At 43.2% G+C, this 26,272-nt stretch overlaps 1 protein-coding gene across 1 annotated transcript; it reads left to right on the top strand.

The window, feature by feature from the left end:
- Nucleotides 1-25,349, top strand: LOC148899490 (polypeptide N-acetylgalactosaminyltransferase 9-like). The gene is made up of 3 exons (XM_088993956.1): nt 1-805; nt 22,305-22,485; nt 25,175-25,349. Exons 1-3 carry the CDS (start codon nt 565-567, stop codon nt 25,347-25,349), a joined length of 597 nt encoding a protein of 198 aa, XP_088850082.1. The 5' UTR covers nt 1-564.
- The last annotated feature ends 923 nt before the right edge of the window (nt 25,350-26,272 follow it).

Raw genomic sequence — 26,272 nt, 5'->3', positions numbered from 1 at the left:
CGCACTCGCTAAAGGAAGATAGGCCTAGGTGTATATTTTTTCCAGTTTATTTTGAAGCATGTGTGCACGTAGCAGAGGTTAAGCTGCTGGGGTTCCCATTTTCACAAATGGACAGAGCTCGAAATAGCAGGAGGGTGTTATTGTTGTGTTCCCCCCCGAAAGATAGACGAGACATATTCGGGCTAACCGAGCGGCGACGTTCCACAGTACGGACAAGGGGGAAGACGCTTCGGAACTGCCGTGGGCTGTTTGAGATGATAAACGCGTCCCGTGGAATAATTTCTCTGCTATAAAGCGCGACTGCCGGCAATAAGAAGAAACATCGCCGAGCACCGCACCGTCAAGTCAGCATCGGCTGCTTTCGCAACGTCCCACGTGAGCTGTCCGTGGTACTGTACGGATTACTCAACTGCTCTACGAGCGACAACATGCGTTGACCTTGTTCTTCACCATCATTATCATCTTTTTTCCCCAAAGTGAAGTCACCCTCCAGATATATCAGCATAGCTGGCCAAATACGCACATGAACAGTTCAGACTCGGCCGCCACTCGCAAGTCACTTACATGGCCGTGGCACGCAAAATCAAAACTTTGCTGACCGTCAACATTCTTGTGTTTTTGGGCATCATCCTGTTCTCGGTCTACTGCAGAATCCAGGACCGTTCTGAGGAGTTCGTCCAGATCAGACGTGCTTCTGACCAGAGGTTGCGTGCCAGACATGGTAAAGTTACCAACTTGGTGGACAGGCAGTCTATTCTTCAGCGGCTGGAAAGGCTGGAGGATGTTGTCTATAATCAACTCAATGGTAGGGAGATTACTACCGTATGAATAACAATAATAATAATATCCACAATCACATCAACATTTACTCAAGTCATCCTATTCAACTGAAAATCAGCCCATTTCATTGCATACAGCCTCATTCACTAAGTAAGACTTTGGAAAAACAACAATGTGAAGCAACGGTCAATTGCGCTCATTAGAGCCTCGAAAGCACATACTGTAATTTTAGTACAATACTATCATAAACTCATATCACTCATTCAAGTATGACATATGACTCTACCAGTGGCAACTGTAATTGATTCATGCCCCTCATGTTGCATGGCAATATAAGTAATATTACTCTGACACAGCTGCAGATACATACAAACCTCTCAGGTGTTGTCATTTAACATGAACTTCATAACGTTTATCATTCAAACCTGTTTATAAATCATCAAACTCGACATTGGTTGAATATTATGCATCTGTTAAATTACTTTTTTTACTTCTGCTGTGGGCTATTTGGTACCAGCATACACAACATGTACATATTGTAAATTGTAAAATTAGGTGACTAATCACAAATCCTGTAATGTAAAGATTACACCCCAAGCGATATCGAGGCCAAATATTGGAAGGATGTCAAAAATGTGTTTTGTCGCTTACTGGTTTCTACTTAATCATTGACTCTGATTTCATTATTTCACAATTATTCATTTGTGTCAATACCTGTACTGTTGAAACTTGAATACCAGTGTTGATGTAGTTCAGATTGACCACCAGCAGAGAGCACAACTATCTCAAAAGCCTTTTAATTAATGGGTCTCTCACTGAACCCAAAATACAAATAAAACATTGCAATCCCAGTCAGAAGTTCTGGCTTTGACTCTCAGTTGGCATGGTTGGCATGTTCACCTCGTGTTTTCGCGGGATTTTTCCCGGTAATCACAATTCCGCCCATGTTTCAAAAATCACACGTTGTGGTCAGTGAAGACTGCTATTGCTGTGTGTGGATGGTTGTTGGTCACAAAATTGCTGCAGATTAACAGGTGACTGCACCATAACTCGCCCACAGTCAAATGGGAAAACCTCTTTTCCTGAATAGGTGGAAGAAATTTGATAAATACATTGTGCAATAAACCATCAAATACCTGTTTTGGATTGGATTGGATTTGCCTTTATTAGTCTCACAGTGGAGAAATTTACATTTCACAGCAGCAAAGTGATGAAAGGAGTGAAAGTAGAAAAACAAAACACATGAGCTGCTGCAAAGGCGGCGCCGTCTTGAAGTCAAAAGAACAAACAAAAAACAAAAAACTAAATAACAAATAATATGACAGCACAAAGCTTATCACGGCAATGACAATATAAAACAGGCCATTTTGTGATTACTAGGTTGTTGTGGAGTCTACACATGATTGAAGAGAGGACGTGGCCAACATAAAATTATAACGTTACACATGCAGATTTCTACTTTGTACAAAGAGGATTGAATTGTATGAAGTTTAATTATGTTTCACTCAAAACTCTTTTTTTTTCCTTTCCGAATTGAAGAATCTGCATCATCCATCGAGATTATTGATAATGCGCATTTGTCTATATTTGATGTTCGATTGCCTGGCGATCAGTCAAGGATATACAGTTTTGTACCTTGCCTCTGATTGATGGATGGCTGGCCAGATGGCTGGATGGACGGGTGGATGGATGGATGGCTTGATGAATGCATAGATGGACGGATGGACGGACTGATTGACTCGATGGATGGATGAATAGGTAGATGGATGGAGGGAAGGCTGGATGGGACAATCTCTGCCTGTCGGCACATCCTGCCACAATCCCTGTACGAGTCCCTCTCTCGGCAAATTGGCGTTTTCATGTTTATTATGTTTGTTAAAGTAATTATAAGTGCCTTGCATGCTGGGTCCGAGAGGACAATAATTTCATCTGTGCTGTATGTCATACATCAGAATCAGAATCAGAATCAGAATCATCTTTATTTGTTTCCGGTAGAACACGCTGCACTAGTATCGTCGTCAAAAAAACTGCTAAGTGGCACTATACAGTTCCATTTTGGCTACTGTTGAAGAGTTCAAAGGGTTAATGGCTTGGGGGAAGAAGCTGTTTACATATTAGCATATTTGACAATAAAGCTGACTTTGACTTTTTGACTTTGAGTTGTTTCGTCATAACAATCATATTCAGTATCCAAAGCTAACTGCAATTTCTAAATTGTGATTACTTCTCATAATCATGCCATAGCTTTTGGTGAGAGGTCTACTCAGAATACCAGGGAGACTATTACCGTGTCCAGCAGGGATACAAAATAATCACCCATTCTCTCTGTTGTTTATTGCCTTCCAATGGCATGTCATGGTGGTTACGCCGAGGTTCAATTAGATTGTAAGGACATAAGTAAGACTTGGAATTGTGCCTTCAATAGTTTCCTGATGGCAGACAACTTGACTGCCATTAAAAAAAAAACATTCAGCCTTTCTTTGCTGATCATTTTGCCACACAAAGCATCGAGATGAAGGTCATCAGCTGCCAAGCTTAGCTGTGAATACCACCGCCTTTCGCAAATCAGTTGAAAATATTTTAAGCTTGTTAACCAGCTCATGGAGCTGTGTTTTGCTCATAAGTACTGCACAAAGCTCAACTTGAGAATTTTGAAAGGTGCTCAGAAATTAAATGTGTTATTATTATTACAATGTTATGATATGATGATTTAGTTTTAGATTGTGACATGTCCACATCCCCTTTCATTATGTTTATCTCATTATTATTAACTATATCTCATTCTTCAATAGCTATTACAGTGATACCTTGTCTTACGAACTTAATTGGTTCCCAGACAAGAGTGTGTAAGGCAAAAAGTGTGTATCCCAAAAAAATATTTCCCATAGGAAACCATTAAAATGAAAATAATCCATTCCCAGGTCCCCATAAAACATAATTTTCTACTTTCTAATTTTCTAAGCTTTAAAACTACACAAAATATACCTTATTTTACGTATAATAAAAAGTGCTATGGTATTATAGTTAAAGAAATAAACTGTTTCATCAGCATTAACCACTTGATGAAGAACGTAACCTTCTTTCACCATTTTGAGGAATGATCCATTGTAGATGTTTTCTCTTTGATAATTGTATCTAGTTCCTGTCACGGTTTGCGAGGTGGTGATGGCGGGTGCGGATCCCAAAAAGCAGGCAGGAGGGAGCAGGAGGTTGTTTGACAAATTGTATTAAAATAAAGTCAGCAGGAACAAAATGTAAAACATCAAAATCATCTGAACAGAAAAAATACAAAGTATCAAAAGAAAACCAAAAGTAAAAGTCCGCCAAGGTTAAACAAACACATACACAATGCATGCAGCAAACAAACAGCAAACAATGAACCGACACCGGATGGTCGTGCCGGGTGTCCTTTTAAGTGTCATCACCTGCGAGGCTGCAGGCAGGGCTGATGAAAGGAGTGAATGGTGAATGGCTACCCGCTGGTCGCCAATCTGATCGGGACGACCAGCACCTGTGCAGGTGCACGTGGGGCCGACAGCGCCCCCCGTTGGTCGCCAACCAGATCATGACAGTACCCCCCCTTCAAGGGGCTGGTTCCAGAAGTCCCAACAGTCTCCCAAAAGGTCCACTTGCCAGGGAACGGTCGGTGGAGATGGCAACCGCTGCCCCTCCAGCATACAACGGGCGGCGGCCTGATGGGAACGGGACTCCGCCTGGGGTGGACGAAGACGCGGCACGGATCGTCGTGGGCGTGAGTGCGATCCCTCTCGCACGTTCACGCGACGGCGCATGGCTCAACGTGGACGTCGAACTGCCAGGCGCAGAATGGCACCCCGTACGGCCGTATGGGACCAGGTCTCGGCTGGACGCCGACGTGGGAGTGAACTGCCCGACACCGGGGGAACGAGACCAGTCCAGCCGCTCCGGGATCCAGCGGTGAGTGGGGTCTCGGACTGACGTTGACGCGGACGTTGCACGGCTCGTCGTGGATTGGATTGGATTGGATATGCCTTTATTAGTCTCACAGCGGAGAAATTTACATTTCACAGCAGCAAAGTGATGAAACTCAATTCGTCATGCACGACGACAGCGTGGCTGGACGTGGGCGTACACTGCCAGTCACCCAGTGTCACCCTGGACGGCCACCTGGAAGGAGGTCTCGGCGGGCCTTTAAGTGGACGTTACGGCTCGTCGAGTGACGCAATTCAAACTCGACGAGGCTTGCGCTAACGTGGACGTAGCATTGCCAGGCACAGGGTGGAAATGAGACGGGTCCGATGTACCTGCGGGATCTGATGGTTGGTCGGTTCATTCTGTCACGGTTTGCGAGGTGGTGATGGCGGGTGCGGATCCCAAGAAGCAGGCAGGAGTGAGTAGGAGATTGTTTGACAAATTGTATTAAAATAAAGGTCAGCAGGAACAAAATGTAAAACATCAAAATCATCTGAATGGAAAAAATACAAAGTAGCAAAAGAAGACCAAAAGTAAAAGTCCGCCAAGGTTAAACAAACACATACACAATGCATGCAGCAAACAAGCAGCAAACAATTAACCGAGCCACCGGATGGTCGTGCCGGGTGTCCTTTTAAGTGTCAGTGATTAAACGACCAGCACCTGCGAGGCTGCAGGCAGGGCTGACGTTGCTACCCGCTGGTAGGCAACCAGATCATGACAGTTCCTCATCAATTGTGTTCAGTTTAGTTGGGTTGATAGCTTTTTGCATCAAGTGTACAGATGGCTTGTGCGAGATGTTTGTGGACCCTGATTGATTGGATATTTTAACCTTGCAGTCTACACTCTGCCTTTGAACGATCAAAGTTGAAACTCTCTCGCTGTCGTCTGCCTGTCTCTTTAATGTTTAAACCACCCCCCACCACTGCGTTCTTGTCCAATCACATGGCTTTAACCGAAGACTGGGGGTGGAGAAAAGAGGACAAAAACAGTCGGCTGCCATACTGTTGTTAGAAGAACGGGCTCGTTTGCGAACAACACATCACTCATTGAGGCAGTTCCGTGTACGAAAAAAGTTTGTATGCCAAGGTAAAGTTTGTATGCCAAGGTAAAATGACCATAAATGTAACGTTCGTAAACCGAAAAGTTCGTAAGACCAGGGGTTCGTAAATTGAGGTATCACTGTACTTTGTTTTAATGTGGAGTGCATTTGATTTTTGGCTATTGTTTCATTCTCGGGGAATGTTTGTTTTATTTTTGTATGAATTTCCATGTCTGTCACTGGGTTTCTGTCACGGTTTGCAAGGTGGTGATGGTGGGTGTGGATCCCAAAAAGCAGGCAGGGGGGAGCAGGAGGTTGTGTATGATAAATTGTATTAAAATAAAGTCAGCAGGAACAAAATCTAAAACATAAAAATCATTTGAACAGAAAAAAATACAGAGTATCAAAATAAAACCAAGATTAAAAGTCCGCCAGGGTTAAACAAACACATGCACAGCACACAATGCATACAATTGCATACAAAGCATACAACAGCATTCAAAGACATTCAACAATTACCCGACACCGAATGGTCGTGCCGGGGGTCCTTTTGAGTGTCACTGATTGGAAAGGACCAGCACCTGTGCATGTGCAGGCAGGGCCGACAGCTCCACCCGTTGGTCGCCAACCAGATCATGATAGTTTGTACTTGGCTATTTATTGCTTCCTGGTTCTGCCTGTTTGTTGTTCCCATTTACATGGCCAGTTATTGCACATTCTGAGGTTATTGTTTCTTTAAAATTTTATATTAGTCTTTATGTGTGTAATATAATGGTAGTGTATTGGAATTGGTAGAAATTTTGCAATTTGTGGAATAATAATGAAACAAATTATATACTAGTCTCCTGTGGGAGGTCATTATCATAAATAGACAGACAGACAGACACATGCACGCATGCACACAGACACTCAGTTAATAAACACTTAAACAAAACAATCTAACTCCAAATGTCCCCTTTCCATTCCAATATAAGTAAATTTATGTCCCATTAATAGAATATATCCCAATATATGATGTCAGATTTTCTTGCAATAAACTACTTTTTTTTCTCAGCAAATATTTATAAAATGTCTCCGATGGGGGAGCCGCACATGTTTGTAATCATGTCCCATTATCAGTTGCCTTTAAAGCTTTAGCCACACCGACAACTGGCCAACAGATTATTTCAGCTTTGTTCCTTATCATTTCATACTTTTTTATCTTAGCTTCTCGTCACATTTTATATACATTATATGTTTTTCATGGAAAACTTCTTGCTGCTATTTCCTGGTTAGCATTCTCATGTATTGGATTTCCTTATCATTTGAGTGACAGGCAAACAATGTTTATATTTTTCCTTGCTTTTGATTGGATTGGATTTGATTTGCCTTAATTAGTCTCGCAGTGGATACATTTACATTTCACAGCAGCAAAGTTATGAAAGGAATAGAAATAAAGTAGAAAAACAAAATACAGGAGCTGCTGGAATACAGGAGCTGCTGGAAAGGCAGCCACTCTCGCGGCGCCGTCTTGAAGTCAAAAGAACAAAAAATACTACATAACAAATAACATGACAACACAAAGACACAGAGTCATTCATTCTTAAGCACTTTCTGTACCCCCTTTGTTACACGAAGCAGTTCCAGATGAAAGAGGAGAGGATCAAAGCATCTCTTCACCAGTGGATCAGGGACATCATGGTGGAATGTGCACGTCGACCACAAGCTAAATGTTGAAAGCACACACACAGCTGTAGCATCCATTGACAAAAAGAGATTGTCTCACATCTCCTGTCCGACATAAATCCGCTTCAATTCCAAGCCGCGACAGTTCCACATATGCATCGGCGCTCTGCGCTGACGCTCCTTTCTTCTTATCGCGGGCTCCTCAAGCCATGCATTCATTCAGCCGCAGACTGTCCAACAGCACCGACCTTTCCACTGAACAAAGTGGGGCTGTGAAGATGCTGCCCATTACAGGCGCAAAAAAAGGACAATGGCGCCTTTGGTGTCCAGCGATGACAATTGAATGGCGTCGACATTCCTCCCATTCAAAAACAGCACTGGCATATTATTACTGCCGAAAAGGCGCAACCGTTCAGCACAGTCTCCTCCTTGATGAATGTCGTGGCCGAAAATGCTGAAAAACAATCTGTATCCGTTCCACACGATGCACAACAACACAAAGTGACAAAATAAAACACAAAAACAAGACAACAACAACAAAAAAGCAAGGCTCATGGGAGCCCTTGCTGACAGTTGCCTACTCGGGCGCCATCTTGGATTCCTAATGACTTCCTTTCCTGGTTATTTGAGATCAGCATATTTTATTGTACTTTGTAGGTTCTGTGTTTTCTGACTAATTTTGGTCCTGATCTTATCCTTATTTGTGTTTGTGGGATCCACTTCTTACCGGATCATTCAAGAGACAAAAGAATAATTCAACCCTGCAGATTTGGATACATTTTCTAAAGCCTTGGCCAGTCAAGGAAGACTGATGGAACAACAGGAGGCCACGCTTGAGGAGTTCAGTCGAACTGACGCCTTGCTGGCCACTTGGATTGTGGAATTGCTCATACATGTTAAGCAGAGGGACACTCCCATCTGAGCCATGTGCTGTCAAGTGTGGTGTGTCCACCTCTAGTCGAACTAAACATACCACATCTGTCACATTATGGTGGAGACCATGGATCATGAGGTTCTTTCATTCATCCATGTTATTTGATTTTTGACCAGCAACCCTCCGCTACGCCCGTGAGGTTTCTAAATCCGTGTTTGTCATGAGTCTATTGACTGGCCAGGCTGGTTTTTGGGTGATGGCCATGACCAATGTGCGGCGGGAACTTCAATCTTCATTCAACGAATGTCTTTTTGTGTCCTCAATTGATGTTTATCTCATTCCTTACCTTTTGCACGCCTTCTGGGTTTGTCTCGCTCTTTGGAATGAGGAGGTAGCCAAACTACATGTAAAAAACCCACACAAACACAGGAAAAATGTGTAAACTCTAAACCAGGGGTGTCAAACTCATTTCGCATCGCGGGCCACATACGACCTAGGGAGATGTCAAGTGGGCCGGACCATTAAAATTATACCATACTCTGCTAAAAATTGCAAAAATATCATGTCTTTCCTTTGTTTTGGTGTAAAGAAGCACAAGAACATTCGGAATATGTTGACATTTAATGAACTATCCTTTTACAAAACGTTTCATGAAACACCTCATATTTCCTTAGACAAATGTGCAATTTACTTTTATCATTCACAAATATGCATTGCAACTGATCCCACTGATTGTACAAAGGCACAAAACTTTAATTGGTACTGAAAAATATAGTAATGCACTTTAAGATTAAAGTAGACTTTTAAAGAAAGAGAATTTTAAACCACTTATACATACGCATATAAAATCTAAATGTAACCCCTGCGTACACCTTATAAACTAAGGAGAGTGATTTTAAATGTGTAATGAAGAAAGTGTTCACCTGCCCTGCAAATCTGTAAACTTCATACATGAAACATACATACACATACAATACATACTGAAAATTTATGGAGTTGTATGAACAGTAGAATTCCATCACAGAACTTTTGTTTTGAAGCTGCTGACTAACATTAAAGTGTGGTATGGCAAGCTGTGGGTAATGTTTAAAGTTTGTCAATCAGACCTCTGGACCGGATGAAATTTACAGTGCGAACAACCACCTCCATGACATGGTCCATTTTCAGCGACTTGCAACACAATGCCTCCTGGTGCAAAATACAGTGAAATGTCCAGAAACGATCTCCTCCATTAAGGGCTTGTATTTTGTCTTTGAACTTTGTCGCGACACCTGCTTTCTTTCCGACCATGGATGACGCGCCGTCTGTAGCCAGGCTGACAGCGCAGGACCAGTCCACTCCAACTCTGTCCAATACAGCAACGACAGAGCCGAAAATGTCCTCGGCTGTTGTGGTGTCCATCATTGTCACCAACTCAAGAAACTCTTCAGTAACAGTCAATGTCTCATCAACTCCTCGAATAAATATGGCAAGTTGGACCACGTCTGTGATGTCAGTGCTCTCGTCAATTGCCACGGAAAATGCAATGCATCCTCTCTGCTATAGTATTCCTCGTCAGGCTAATATTGGCAAAAGCTTGTCTCTTCTCAGAACATACAAGTTGAGCCGCATTCATCATGCATCGTTTAACAAAGTCACAGTCGAAATACGGCTTGGATGCTAATGCTATTTCGGTAGCAATTAGGTAGCTGGCTTTTACCGCTGCTTCATTGACTTCTCTGCTCCGGATGATAGTTGACTGCTGTTTCCTCAGACCCGCCAGCAAAATGTTATTTTTTTCTCTTCTCAGTTGTCCTTGCAACCCATCATATTTTTCGCTGTGATGAGTCTCGTAGTGGCGTCGAATGTTATATTCCTTCAATACCGAAACTTGTTGCAAACACACCAAGCACAAAGGTTTTCCGTGCATCTCTGTAATTAAATAGGACGTGGTCCATTTTTCTTTGAAAATTCTACACTCCTTATCTACTTTTCTCCGTTTGGATAACGACATTTTGGCTAATGAGGGTGTAGCGGAGAGGTAGAGACCAACGTCGTAACAAGCAGCAGATGGCGCATTGAGACCGTCTGCTGTTTTCAGTCTGTCTCAGTGATGCAGCGAATTCAGCGAATTAAAAATATTAATTCCATGTCTTTTATGCATTTTTCCCCTTTCAAATTATCCTGCGGGCCTGATCGAACCTCCTTGGGGGCCGGTTCCGGCCCCTGGGCCGTATGTTTGACACCCCTGCTCTAAACTACTACCCTAACTACAAAATTCATGTTATAAACAAATAATAGCTATCAATCAATTGATGTGTCTGCATCCTGCGTATAGTACAGAACAGCATCAGATGTTTGAGCCATCACTTCCACCAGTCTGTTTTCATCAGCCATGCAAGTCACTCAATGCATCTTTTTCCCATTTGAAGGTGCAGATAGGATGGGCTCAGTTGCAGAACATGGTATGCTTCTTATCTATAATGCCCAACTATAGCAAAGAAACCCATGCTGTTACTATTCCAAGAAGATCATTGCATGATGAGAAATGTGACACTTCCCTCTCCTCCACATTGATGCACATTCAATGTCCTGAATGCATCTTAATGATCAAAATCACAGCATGCATCAGCACAGTATGTGTAGCTCATGACAGCAGCGCATCACATTTAGCAAAAAGAAGGCGCAAATAAGCAAGATGGAATGTTATGTATTCCAATAACGTTATGTAGATGAGGCTCTGCTTGACAAACCAGTGTCCCGAGCAGTTAAGAATCAATTCTCCTCAGCCTTGAGAAATGGGGAAAATGTATTCAGTGGCTCACCTGAAAATCAGCAGCTATTCACTCACAGTAATGGAATATGTTCAGAGAGAGCGACTGTTGCCCTTATTGACACTATCTGTACAAAGTCGTTCCAAATTTTTAATCATGACAGCTCATGTAGAAATGGCACATCTGTTCGTGTGTGTATATATATATATATATATATATATATATATATATATATATATATATATATATATATATATATATATATATATATATATATATATATATATATATATCCTCGTCTCACCCCTCATGGGTGGTGTCTGTCCCCTAAGGAAGCTTGAGGGGTCTGCGCAGTATCCGTGCTGTTCCCATCACTGCGCTTTTCTGGACCGAGATATCTGATGTTGTTCCCGGGATCTGTTGCAACCACTCATCGAGTTTGGAGGTCACTGCCCCGAGTGCTCCGACCACCACAGGCACGACTGTCACCTTTACCTTCCAGGCTCTCTCCAGCTCCTCTCTGAGCCCTTCGTATTTCTCGATTTTCTCATGTTCCTTCTTTCTGATGTTTCCATCACTTGGGACCGCTACATCCACGATAACGGCTTTCCTTTGCCCTTTATCTATGACCACGATATCTGGTTGGTTGGCCGCTACCATCTTGTCAGTCTGTATCTGGAAGTCCCACAGGATCTTTGCTCGGTCATTCTCTACTACCTTGGGAGGTGTTACCCATTTTGACGTTGGGGTTTCCAGTCCATACTCCGCACAGATGTTTCGGTAGACTATGCCAGCCACCTGGTTATGGCGCTCCATGTAGGCTTTTCCTGCCAGCATCTTACACCCTGCAGTTATGTGTTGGATTGTCTCAGGTGCCTCTTTGCACAACCTACACCTTGGGTCTTGCCTGGTGTGGTATATCTCTGCCTCTATGGCTCTGGTGTTCAGGGCCTGCTCTTGAGCAGCCAGGATGAGTACCTCTGTGCTGTCCTTTAGGCCAGTCCTCTCTAGCCACTGATAGGACTTCTTGAGATCAGCCACTTCGGTTATGGTTCGGTGGTACATCCCATGTAGGGGCTTTTCCTCCCATGATTGTCCCTCTTCCAGCACCTCATCCTCTGTTCCCCATTGTCTGAGACATTCTCTGAGTACATCATCCGTTGGAGCCTTCTCTTTGATGTATTCATGGAGTTTGGATGTTTCATCCTGGACAGTGGCTCTCACACTCACTAGTCCCCGGCCTCCTTCCTCACGGCTTGTGTACAGTCTCAGGGTGCTGGACTTGGGATGGAACCCTCCATGCATGGTGAGGAGTTTTTGGGTCTTAACATCCGTGGTCTGAATCTGTGGCTCTTCCTTTGGCCACCTTATTAGTCCTGCAGGGTATCTGATCACTGGCAGGGCATAGCTGTTTATTGCCCGGGTCTTGTTCTTGCCATTGAGCTGTCGTCGGAGGACTTGCCTCACCCGCTGGAGGTATTTGGTCATAGCCGCTTTCCTTGTTGCTAGTTCGAGGTTGCCATTGGCCGGTGGTATACCAAGGTACTTGTAGCTGTTTTCAATGTCTGCTATTGTTCCTTCAGGGTATGAGACCCCTTCAGTGTGGACTACCTTGCCCCTCTTAGTCACCATCCGACTACATTTCTCTAGCCCGAATGACATCCCGATATCACTGCTGTAGATCCTGGTTGTGTGGATCAGGCAGTCTATGTCCCTTTCGCTCTTAGAATACAGCTTTATGTAATCCATGTAGAGGAGGTGACTGGGTAGCTCCATTTCTGTGGCTGTATCCATAGCCTGTCTTGGCGATTATCTGGCTGAGGGGGTTCAGTCCTATGCAGAACAGCAGTGGGGAGAGTGCATCACCTTGGTATATGCTACGTTTAATGGACACTTGCGTTAGTGGTATATATATATATATATATATATATATATATATATATATATATATATACAGTAAAGTCTCGTTATATCGATATTCAAGGGAATCCGAAAAAATATCGATATAACCGGGACTATCGATATATCCGACCCTGTTTGCATGTAATTTTCTCAGTGCGTGCATAGAAATAGTATCGATATAACCGGGACTATCGATATATCCGATATCGATATAACGAGACTTTACTGTATATATATATATATATATATATATATATATATATATATATATATATATATATATATATATATATATATATATATATATATAAATCAGCGTCCAACCCACCATGGGTGTTGTCTGTCCCCCATTTCAGCTCGGGTCCTCTACCAGAGGCCAGGAAGCTTGAGGGTTCTGCGCAGTATCCGTGCTGTTCCCAGCACTGCACTTTTCTGGACCGAGATATTCGATGTTGTTCCCGGGATCTGCTGCAACCACTCGTCGAGTTTGGGGGTCACTGCCCCGAGTGCTCCGACCACCACAGGCACGACAGTCACCTTTACCTTCCAGGCTCTCTCCAGCTCCTCTCTGAGCCCTTGGTATTTCTCGATTTTCTCATGTTCCTTCTTTCTGATGTTTCCATCACTCTGGAACGCTACATCCACGATAACGGCTTTCCTTTGCCCTTTATCTATGACCACGATATCTGGTTGGTTGGCCATTACCATCTTGTCGGTCTGTATCTGGAAGTCCCACAGGATCTTTGCTCGGTCATTCCCAACCACCTTGGGAGGTGTTTCCCATTTTGACCTTGGGGTTTCCAGTCCATACACCGCACAGATGTTTCGGTAGACTATGCCAGCCACCTGGTTATGGCGCTCCATGTAGGCTTTCCCTTCCAGCATCTTACACCCTGCAGTTATGTGTTGGATTGTCTCAGGTGCCTCTTTGCACAACCTACACCTTGGGTCTTGTCTGGTGTGGTATATCCCTGCCTCTATGGCTCTGGTGTTCAGGGCCTGCTCTTGGGCAGCCAGGATGAGTGCCTCTGTGCTGTCCTTTAGGCCAGCCCTCTCTAGCCACTGATAGGACTTATTGAGATCAGCCACTTCTGCTATGGTTAGGTGGTACATCCCGTGTGGGGGCTTTTTCTCCCATGATTGTCCCTCTTCCATCACCTCATTCTCTGTTCCCCATTGTCTGAGACATTCTCTGAGTACATCATCCGTTGAAGCCTTCTCTTTGATGTATTCATGGAGTTTGGATGTTTCATCCTGGACAGTGGCTCTCACACTCACTAGTCCCCGGCCTCCTTCCTTACGGCTTGTGTACAGTCTCAGGGTGCTGGACTTGGGATGGAACCATCCGTGCATGGTAAGGAGTTTTCGGGTCTTAACATCCGTGGTCTGAATCTCTTCCTTTGGCCACCTTATTATTCCTGCAGGGTATCTGATCACTAGCAGGGCATAGCTGTTTATTGCCTGGGTCTTGTTCTTGCCATTGAGCTGGCTTCTGAGGGCTTACCTCACTCGCTGGAGGTATTTGGTCGTCGCCGCTTTCCTTGTTGCTAGTTCGACGTTGCCATTGGCCTGTGGTATACCGAGGTACTTGTAGCTGTTTTCAATGTCTGCTATTGTTCCTTCAGGGAGTGAGACCCCTTCAGTGTGGAGGGGTCCAATGTCACTGCTGTAGATCCTGGTTGTGTGGATCAGGGAGTCTATGTCCCTTTCGCTCTTAGCATACAGCTTTATGTCATCCATGTAGAGGAGGTGACTGATCGTAGCTCCATTTCTGAGGCGGTATCCATAGCCTGTCTTGGCGATTATCTGTCACATCTCGTTGCCATCCTGGGCGCGCCCCGCCCCTCCTGTCACCTCCTCCGCCACTCCCGGGAGACGGCCCCTCCAATAATCATTCACCTGGGTTCCCACAGCTGATTGTCATTCACTAATTGTGCCTTCTGTCTATATCTGCCTATCGCTCACTACCGTTCTCCGTCGGATTATTTTTGGATGTTGCCGTCACCACTACCGTGTTACCAGGTCTGCCATTGTTTAGTTCCTCCACTCTTCCCTGTTTGTTATTTTTAATGCATGTTTCAGTAAAGACTCTTGCTCCTTCCAAGCCTGTCACGTCGTGTATTTCGGGTCCTTCCCCTTCGCCAAACCCCGTCGCTCGAGTCCTGCCTTTTTTGCACTCGAGCGTCGTCACATTATCTGGCTGAGGGGGTTCAGTCCTATGCAGAACAGCAGTGGGGAGAGTGCATCACCTTGATATATGCCACATTTGATGGACACTTGCGTTAGTGGCTTGCCATTGGCTTCAAGTGTGGTTTTCCACATCCTCATCGAGTTTGCAACGAAGGCTCTCAGGGTCCTGTTGACCTTATACAACTCCAAGCATTCAGTGATCCATGTGTGTGGCATCGAGTCAGATGCTTTCTTGTAATCAATCCAGGCTGTGCACAGGTTGGTATGTCAGGACCTGCAGTCTTGAGCGACTGTTCTGTTAACCAGCACCTGATGTTTGGCACCTCGAGTATCTCTACTAATGCCTTTCTGTGCTTTGCTCATGTATTGATCCATGTGTCCACTTATCTTAGCCGCAATGATGCCTGACATGAGCTTCCATGTTGTGGAGAGACAGGTTATTGGCTGATAGTTGGAAGGAACTGCACCCTTTGAGGAATCCTTCATGATCAGGATTGTTCGCCATTCGGTTAGCCATCCTGGGTGAGTCCCATCCATCAGCAACTGGTTCATTTGTGCTGCTAGGCGCTCATAGAGAGCTGTGAGTTTCTTTAGCCAGTAGGTGTGGACCATATTCGGGCCTAGTGTGGTCCAGTTTTTCATACCTGTGACTCTTTCTTGTATATCTGCCGCAGTGATGGTAACTGGGTTCTGTTCAGGGAGGTTGCTGTGCTCTTCTTTCAGAGTGACCAGCCATTGTGCACTGCTGTTATGTGCGACCTCCTTCTCCCATATGACTTTCCAGTATCTTTCAGTTTCCAGCCTTGGAGGGTCTGCTCTGCTGTTAGAACCCCGCCACTGAGCGTACACTTTCGCCGGTTGTGTCGAACAGCCTGTTTAATTCTTAAATCTTATTTAATGTATTATATATATATATATATATATATATATATATATATATATATATATATATATATATAGTAAAGTCTCGTTATATCGATATCGGTTATATCGATAGTACCGCTTATTACGATACTATTTTCATTTCCCTTGCATATATATATATATATATATATATATATATAGTAAAGTCTCGTTATATCGATATCGGTTATATCGATAGTACCGCTTATTACGATACTATTTTCATTTCCCTTGCACATTTCTAGTCTTTTTATGTATAATTAGTACCGTTTAGTACGATACCCGGTCATTACGATAATCCGGTTATTACGGTGCTCCTTTTCATCCCCCGCCGGCCATTTTTGTTGTTTATATCGATATATCCGTCGCGCCATTGGTCAACTTGGTCACGTGTCTTGTTACGTGAGCCGCCATCGGTCGCGCCATTGGTCGACTTGGTCACATGAGCCGCCATCGGTCGCGCTATTGGTCGACTTGGCCGTGTGACTTTGTCACGTGACACGCCATCGGTCGCGCCATTGGTCAACTTGGTCACGTGTCTTGGTTACGTGTCACGCCATCAGTCGCGCCATTGGTCGACTTGGTCAGGTGACTTGGTTACGTGCCCAGCACCCGTGTAGCAGAGCCATTTTCATTTTCAGACGCTAGCTCGTGTGTAGCAGACGAGATTGAAGTGTTTGTGTTAAAAGGTAAAAATGGGAAGCAGAAGAAGATTGATGACTTTTTTAAATTGTATACATAATACAGTAAGATGTAAGCGTTGCAGTTTCCCTGTTGTGTTATGTACATGCCCACTGTACTGTATATGAATGCAATCGTTTTTTGCAACAATGTTTCTTGTTTTGTCTGCTGAAGCGCGATGATTTTGAAAATTATTAACATTCCATACTGTGTATTAAAGGACAGCCGATGTCACTTTTTATTCAAATGCAAATAAAAATGACTTCACGCCAAGACGTCTTGCATTGCTTGTGAATCCAAACAATGGTTTCAGATTCGGATAATATGCTTTCTTGTTACACATCCAGTTATGAATACGTTTCAAATACACTGTAGTTCTGAAGATTAAAGCATACATGTTTACAATCATTAAAGAATTATATGTGCCATTTTGAGGCAACATTGGGGGAACATCTCCCAAAAAAAAAGGGAGCTAATGGCCAGCTCCGTTTCTTATATGGCGCTTGACTGCCCTCTTTTGGCGGCTTTTGTTTAATGCAGTTCGGCGCAGGATCGGATATATCGATAGTCCCGGTTATATCGATATTTTTTTGGACTCCCTTGAATATCGATATAACGAGACTTTACTGTATATATATATATATATATATATATATATATATATATATATATATATATATATATATATATATATATATATACTGTGCCATATGGATGCACTGTGATGTGAACCCCACCCCTAATTGTCAAATAACAATAATCCATCTCATATATATATATATTAAAAAAAAAATCCTCGTCTCACCCACCATGGGTGGTGTCTGTCCCCATTTCAGCTCGGGTCCTCTACCAGAGGCCAGGAAGCTTGAGGGTTCTGCGCAGTATCCGTGCTGTTCCCAGCACTGCGCTTTTCTGGACCGAGATATCCGATGTTGTTCCCGGGATCTGTTGCAACCACTCGTCGAGTTTGGGGGTCACTGCCCCAAGTGCTCCGACCACCACAGGCACGACTGTCACCTTTACCTTCCAGGCTCTCTCCAGCTCCTCTCTGAGCCCTTGGTATTTCTCGATTTTCTCATGTTCCTTCTTTCTGATGTTCCCATCACTCGGGACCGCTACATCCACGACAACGGCTTTCCTTTCCCCTTTATCTATGACCACGATATCTGGTTGGTTGGCCATTACCATCTTGTCAGTCTGTATCTGGAAGTCCCACAGGATTTTTGCTCGGTCATTCTCCACCACCTTGGGAGGTGTTTCCCATTTTGACCTTGGGGTTTCCAGTCCATACTCCGCACAGATGTTTCGTAGACTATGCCAGCCACCTGGTTATGGCGCTCCATGTAGGCTTTCCCTGCCAGCATCTTACACCCTGCAGTTACGTGTTGGATTGTCTCAGGTGCCTCTTTGCACAACCTACACCTTGGGTCTTGTCTGGTGTGGTATATCCCTGCCTCTATGGCTCTGGTGTTCAGGGCCTGCTCTTGGGCAGCCAGGATGAGTGCCTCTGTGCTGTCCTTTAGGCCAGCCCTCTCTAGCCACTGATAGGACTTCCTGAGATCAGCCACTTCTGCTATGGTTCGGTGGTACATCCCGTGTAGGGGCTTTTCCTCCCATGATTGTCCCTCTTCCAGCACCTCATCCTCTGTTCCCCATTGACTGAGACATTCTCTGAGTACATCATCCGTTGGAGCCTTCTCTTTGATGTATTCATGGAGCTTGGATGTTTCATCCTGGACAGTGGCTCTCACACTCACTAGTCCCCGGCCTCCTTCCTTACGGCTTGTGTACAGTCTCAGGGTGCTGGACTTGGGATGGAACCCTCCGTGCATGGTGAGGAGTTTTCGGGTCTTAACATCCGTGGTCTGAATCTCTTCCTTTGGCCACCTTATTATTCCTGCAGGGTATCTGATCACTGGCAGGGCATAGCTGTTTATTGCCCGGGTCTTGTTCTTTCCATTGAGCTGGCTTCTGAGGACTTGCCTCACCCGCTGGAGGTATTTGGTCGTAGCCGCTTTCCTTGTTGCTAATTCGAGGTTGCCATTGGCCTGTGGTATACCGAGGTACTTGTAGCTGTTTTCAATGTCTGCTATTGTTCCTTCAGTGAGTGAGACCCCTTCAGTGTGGACTACCTTGCCCCTCTTAGTCACCATCCGACTACATTTCTCCAGCCCGAATGACATTCCGATATCACTGCTGTAGATCCTGGTTGTGTGGATAGTATCTCTACTAATGCCTTTCTGTGCTTTGCTCATGTATTTATCCATATATATATATATATATATATATATATATATATATATATATATATATATATATATATATATAAAGCATGCCAATGCACAACACAATGTTTGATCCAAAAGCAGAAGAATTATGTTTTAGCAGTCGATGAATCAATATTTACACTAAGCATTGCTGTCTTGATTTAATATTAGGACATAACAGCACACATCCTCATGTAACTGTTGGAGGAGAGTGGCTTTCTCTCCTCCACATGTTCGTTAATATCGGATGATGAGTATTTTGTTAATCCAAATAAAAGCTGGAGTCGATGAACAGTGCCTTCGAAGGGTTTATTTGCAGAATATTCTGGACACACATGATTTACAGACAATAGCTGCATGATCACGAGTGTGTTCACATCATGGACACACAACATATTTATTATATCAGAAGGGCGGTATCAAGGCTATGGCGAGACACCGAGGCGGCATTCTACCAAAACAATTCCTAGCTTTTATCAGTCTGTCTCCACAAAATCTCCAGTAAGCAGTCTATCAAGGTTAACAGATGGCTCCAAGAATCAACTTTCTTCTCTCTGCGTTTTACATTTTACCAACATGTTTATTTTGAAAGAAAGTATTTCAGACATCAATTTTGAATGCTTGCATGTCCAGCAAACAGAATTATTTCACCATCAGTTTGTTTCCAGACACACAGTCCTGATGATTTCACCACCTTTGTAGAATACTGTATGTGATTGTTCAACCTTTTTGTGTCCCGGGTCCGACAGTGGAATTTAATTCAGTTTGCTAAATAACAAAAAATAAATCAAGAAAAAAAAAAGAAACAACGCTGGCATCTTTGCTTCCGAGTCTCATGCAGAGACAGAGAGACTGCCCCCTCTCTTGTCTCCGGCTCTAGAGAGAATTTGTGTGGTTTTGTGACATTGCTACGATGCCATATGGATGCACTGTGATGTGAACCCCACCCCTAATTGTCAAATAACAATAATCCATCTCATGGGAGAATCCTAATTTTACTGCAACTCCATTAGAAATCTTCAGTGACACAAAGTATTTCAATGCCATCCAAATATGGCAGTTACACTGCAGTGGGTGCCGCACTGCTGTGTGCTATTTCCTAACTCTCCATGTCCTTCTGTCTGGCGAAATGAGCCAATTGGGTATTATGGAACACTGGAACCACATGGTGTAGAATTGTGTGGTATGACAACCGTTTCTTATATGATTTAGTTTCGATAAGTATCGTCAAAAAGTTGAGTAAAAAATATTAGGGTCCTCTCCAGAGCGTCAAGAAAATCTGAACATCATTATCTTTGTTTCAGGAGCATATTAAGTACAGCATTTGTAATGCATATCGCATTTTGCAAGTGATCAGAATGCTAGTTTGTGTCTTTGCACATCAATCTTAAATGAAGATTTACAAAGCGTATGGGAAGTTGCAGGACTGAGAGATCAAATCTGTCATTCACTATTCCCTTTGATAACATGTCACAACATCCCAGTGATGTCTGTTCAAAGTTACTGTCATGATGAGTGACCTTAATCACTGTAGAGGGCTATTTTAAGTCTGGCATGTAAAATCCTAGTATTAATTGCATCAGACTAAGGAAGCATAATGTATTGTGGATGGTGGATGATCAAGGTCTCACGATCATAGAGAGAAAAAAAGAACTACTTGGGGAGTCAATTTATGGTGATTTAAAAAAAACCCTCATGGAGTCTCGGCTTAAAGAATATTCCCTCTCACTGTCTTGCCAGTTTTGCACAATGCATTTATTATTACTATTTCAAAATCACAATGTAACATCTGGTGTTGGATTAAAAATGTAGTTTTGTATTCATTTATTTTATACTCCTGTGTTGTTAAAGATTAAAAGCATTCTTGTCAAGGGTTGATGCCACTTCACCTCGTGTATTTTTTTATAACACAAATGATGTAAATGATCACTAAATGCATGATGCAAGCATAATCACAAATAGATGCATAACCTATGAAATGGCTTCTTTTGACTCTGTGTATCGTTTTGTCATTTGCTACTAACATCCTCAGATATATACAGGTAACATCCGACTTACGACCGGTGCGACTTAAAACCACCTGTACTTACGACCATGACCGCGAGACACTTTTTTTAAAATTCTACGCCTTGCACCGCAATGCGCTAGTGGTCATAGATAAACGTATGACAATTTTGGTCAGCCAGCCAGCATCTCACTCTTGCACAGCAATCGACCGTGTGATGGCACCAGAGGGGGGACTGTTCAGCGACACTGGGCATGGCTCGGTCAGGAGGAGAGCCTAGGAGGGTCGGTCATCGGTGCTTGGGCGCACGGGATCGGCGCAACGAGAATGCCGCATTGGGCCCACGGCCGGCGCCGCCGCCGCCTCTTTGAGATAGTTCGTTCTGCTTCGGCGCGAGGTGGTGGATCGGGCGCGTCGGCGTCGCAGACAGCTGCAGGGTCGAGCCGTGCGTCGGCGCGGAGAGGGGGGTAAGGCCGGGGTGAGGACAACCGGTAGAACACCGATGACCCAGACACACGCCCTGCCCAACCCCCTGGCTTCCGAATCAGGTCATTTGCAAATCATTTAGCACCGAGTCTATATTCAAAATTTTGAATGTATTTCGATTTATGAACATTTTGACTTACGACCGTTTCGTCAGAATGGAACCCGGTCGTAAGTTGGATGTCATCTGTACAGGTTTCAGGCTTCAACTCATGTCCATATACCACACTGACTTCCAGATCCAGAAACCGCAACGTGAGACTTGTTACTGACTGTACAGCTTATGATAAACAATATAAAGGCACTTTTATTCTTTCTCCAGACTGCTGCGTACTCTACAGTACTGTGTACTGTGTATTTGACGACAACATTATAGATCGCCTCTCATTCTCAGTATGTAATGAACAATATCCAAGATTATCAGTGATAATCAGAATAATAATTCAGTTCTCTCACAATGGTAGTTTTGTGTTGATGTGATGGCTGGAAATCAGACCATTATCATTCATTCATTAGTTTTTCTTTTCCGCTCTCCGCCATGGTCTCATACCATTGTTTCTCTCAGCAACTCCTCTGTTGTGGAGCTCAGTCATGTCCTTGTCCAAGTCACTGTTTTGCAGCTGTGTCATTGACTGACAGCATAATGATGCCCTCCGGATGAGGCCTTGCTGTACCGGAACTACTCCTGCTATCTCTGGATACTGCCATCAAATGTCAATCAGCTGCTATTCTATATGCTTCCTCTGCGCACCGAAATCTGCCAATTCTTTTGCATCCATCTCTGATCCTCCGTGTCATTTTTTGGTAGGTTTAGCAAATCCCATGGGGCTGGTGGAGGGTCCCGGCGGACTTGGTCAAGGGGGAGCTGCTGCATCACTTGGGGAGGATAGCCGTGATGCCGATGGGAAGTACGAAGAGTACGGCTACAATGCTCCGCTCAGTGACAGGATCTCGCTGGACAGGAGCATCCCAGACTACCGACCTAAAAAGTATGCCCCTTCTTGCTTTGTTTCCATTTTCTGAAATGTGTCTTGTCTTTCCATCGACAGCTCAATGACCGCGGATACCATAGGTTTTAAAATGCAGACCAGCATAATTCCAACGTCAGTTATTGGGATCATTACTGTGAAAACACATGGAAGTACCCTGTTCTTTATAATTCATTTATTACACATGGCAGTCCCCCCCTCTGTTCTTTATGATGCGTTCATTATTGAGTTTTGTATCATCGATAAGGGTCAAATTAAGCTCTACCATGTCCTAGTTCAATACATATCTCTCTCATAATTCTTCTTATAAAAAGCAAGATGTCCTCACCTGCTGCGGGATATTTGCAGATGGATTATTTGGAATGCTCCATGAATAAACCACAAACATTCAAATTGACCCTTAATATATAAATATATCAAATTAGCTGGTCCCTTTGGGACATCCTTGCACAATGGGTGATTTATGGTGCTAATTATGTGTAACTTCTCTTTGGAACTATTAGGTTTATAAATCTGCCTGCATTGAAAAATATTCTGGAACTGAATTGTTTACAACAAAAATAATTTGGTTCTACATTGATCAGCATGTTTGTGTCTGTGTATGACTGTCTGTGTGATTAATGATCTGAACCAGTGATTAGTACAATGAGTTTGTCCTTCCAGAAGACACACCTGCAGTTTGTGGACATAAAAGATCATGCTGCCAATGAAAAGAGAAGGTGGTTACACAGTTTGCTGTGTGGAGAAAGAACTCAAAAAGCTTAACTCTCCCCCCCCCCCCAAAAAAAAAAAAAAAAAAGCAGAGGAAAACCAGAGGAAAATAACAAAATATGCCAAAATATGCCAACACATTATGTTCATGTCACAGGCAGCATCACACACCAACAAGAATTGCAGAGTTATATACACAACCTATTTCTTTTCGGGGGAACAACACAGTTTGCACACATTTATGATTTGAACAGATCAGATCAAGACAAGGCTACCATCCCATAAAAAAGAGCCCCAAAAATTACGATAAACACGCTGAAGGAAACGACCAGACAATGGAATTCCTCATTTGAGAGACCTCCTGGTCTCCTGGCAACAAGTCAGATTTTTTTTTACTCATAGATTTTTTTTATTGAATAATTTGTATTGTGAGAGATAATTTGTGTGAGATATTGATGCATCCAGTATTCCGGACTGAATGGCAATCCTGTCATTCACTTTCAGAACAATGTGAATCTGGGATGTGATACTGATTGTGATACTGATACTGGTACTCTTTAAGACTGCAGCAGGGTTAACAATACATTGTTCACACATTGATCTTCTTCCCATTGTTTTATTCTGAGGAGAAATTAGTCAAGACTACAGGTGGGAGTGCGGTGGGTGAGAGCAGCTTATTATTGTAATTTGTTAAAGCAGGTTCTTCTTCTTATGAATGGCACCAACTTTGTTGTGTCTCATGGGTTTTCTCCTGCTGGGGCAACATTGTGCAGACTCATCTTTCTCATAGACCTCTTTCAGTTCAAACAGTTTTTCAGAATTTTTAAAAACAAGCAGAATGGGTTGGTCTGAACAACACGTCATGTTGTGTAGGTATTGTATAAGGACATGATGTCACAGATCAGTGAACCAGCGCTTAACACGTCTGGTTCACGGTTCTGTGGTTCATGATGCAAATCCATATGAATCTCTGTTAAAAAGCAGTAACCCACACCCCACCCCTGTATTTGTTTGTGATTTAGTTCCCTGATTTACTGACATCCTTGATTACACTGGCCAAAAACATTTTAATGGTTTCTGAGTATTTTTGACATACTGATATTTTTTACAAGTAACTGTTTGGCATACTTTCTTCGGTGGCACACGCTCTGAGGCTGCTGATCTGGGGTCACTGCTCCAGTTGCCTGACCATGTCACAATTGAGCTGAGCAGACCACCGGGCCACTCACTGCCTTGTCCTGATCCTGCCACCTGCCCCTGCTCAAACAACTTGCAGCCGCCATTGAGGCATTTAGTATAGCCACTGCAATACAATAGTTGGCATCATGATCATTTTCCTGATTGAGAAAAAGCCCCATGTCCAATGTCAAGCACAGTGTTGTGTGTCGTCCTGGATGACCATCAGCCTGGCATTGATTACCCAAAACAATCAGTGCCTCCAAAAACCATGTTGCAGAGATTTTTTTGATAACATTCAGTGTCGTAATCTGTTTTTGTTTACTTTGTTTTGACAATATTTTTTTGTTGCTTTTTTGCTGTGCCTTTATCATCTTTATCACCTGTTCCTGTCAGCCAGTCTTTTGTGTCCACAAATTGTCTTTCTACATCATGTTTTGTGCATGTGTGACTCAGAGTTTCACCAGTTTGGTTATTTATAGTGGCATTTTTCGATCATAGTATTTAGTTTAGAGTATTTTTTGTCTGTCTTGCTTGGTTCATTGCTGTTTTTTTCTGTCGTCCTCATCATCTCTAAAATTTTACTGGGTCGTGTCTTGTTTGTTATTGTGGTGAATGTAGTCCCAGCTTTGGTTTGTAACTAAACACCTTATTTTTGGGGGGACTTCTGTAAATATTTGACTTCAATGACTATTTTTGATTACAGCTACACAATATATTTCCAGGTGGTAAGAATGCAATGACGGATTTGATTTTGAATAAGTATCAGCGAATAGTTCTAATGTTGTCATTATCTGTGCAGGTGCAAGCAGCTGACGTATCAGGAGGACCTTCCTCGGATCTCTGTGGTCTTTATCTTTGTGAATGAGGCACTATCAGTGATACTGCGCTCTGTCCACAGTGTGGTCAACCACACACCAGCTCACCTGCTAAAGGAAATTATCCTAGTGGATGACAACAGTGACAGTGGTAAGTAGTAGCCTTAATCCTGGTCCCACTTGTTTTCATGATTTATTTTTCCCAAGTTTTAAAGTTGAGCAACACCATTTTAAATGAAATGAAGAGAATAATATGGCAGCATTTTAGGCTGGCGTGGGTTTTTGATCTTGGATTAAAATGTTCAGTTTCAGATTTATATTGGTCCATAGGTATGTACTTCCCAGGTCCATTCACAGTCCAAAAACATATCTATCAGTGGTGGGCAGTGTGTTTCAGACCTAGCCCTTCAGTGGTGACTTAAAGGACAACCGACACTTCCGGACAAATTGCGTCCATAATTTGTAAAATCACTTCAAATGACTTCTACTGAGCGCATTTTACAAAGATTCCACCGTATACAGCTAAATTTCACGTTTTAAGACCCACGCTGAATATTCAGGAAGTCTTGTTTTCGAGTTGATGACGATGCTCTAAGTGCCATCACGGAGGGAACGCCCCTTACCGTGAAAGCGACACACAATGCATTTCAAGGACTTCTTTAATCGATTGCAAACATTTATGCTTTCCTCTTCAGAACTATTTGAATCATATTCATAACTGGTTGAGTAACAAGAATCTGAATTCTCTGAAGGCATTGTTTTGATTCTGGAGCAAGGCAGTTTGTGAAGGAGTATCCTGGTGTGACGTCACGGACAAGGGGGCGGGACTTTCTGAATCTCCCCAGTTCCGAGATCATTTTGTGGCAGTTTTGGGATACTTTTTTTTTTTTTTTTTTTTTTTTTTCATTTTTATTGGTGCTTTGCATTTCACCAAAAATATCAGCCAGCGTGTTTTGGGTATTTTGGATTGGATTGGGTTGGATTGGATTTGGATTTGGATTTGCCTTTATTAGTCTCCCAGTGGAGAAATTTACATTTCACAGCAGCAAAGTTATGAAAGGAATCAAAGTAGGAAAACAAAA

Source organism: Hippocampus bargibanti, linkage group LG04 (genome assembly GCF_051943395.1).
Source record: "Hippocampus bargibanti isolate YZ-2025 linkage group LG04, ASM5194339v1, whole genome shotgun sequence".
Taxonomy (NCBI): domain Eukaryota; kingdom Metazoa; phylum Chordata; class Actinopteri; order Syngnathiformes; family Syngnathidae; genus Hippocampus; species Hippocampus bargibanti.
The sequence above is the reverse complement of the archived record's forward strand: the minus strand, read 5'-3'. Positions and strand labels throughout refer to the sequence as shown.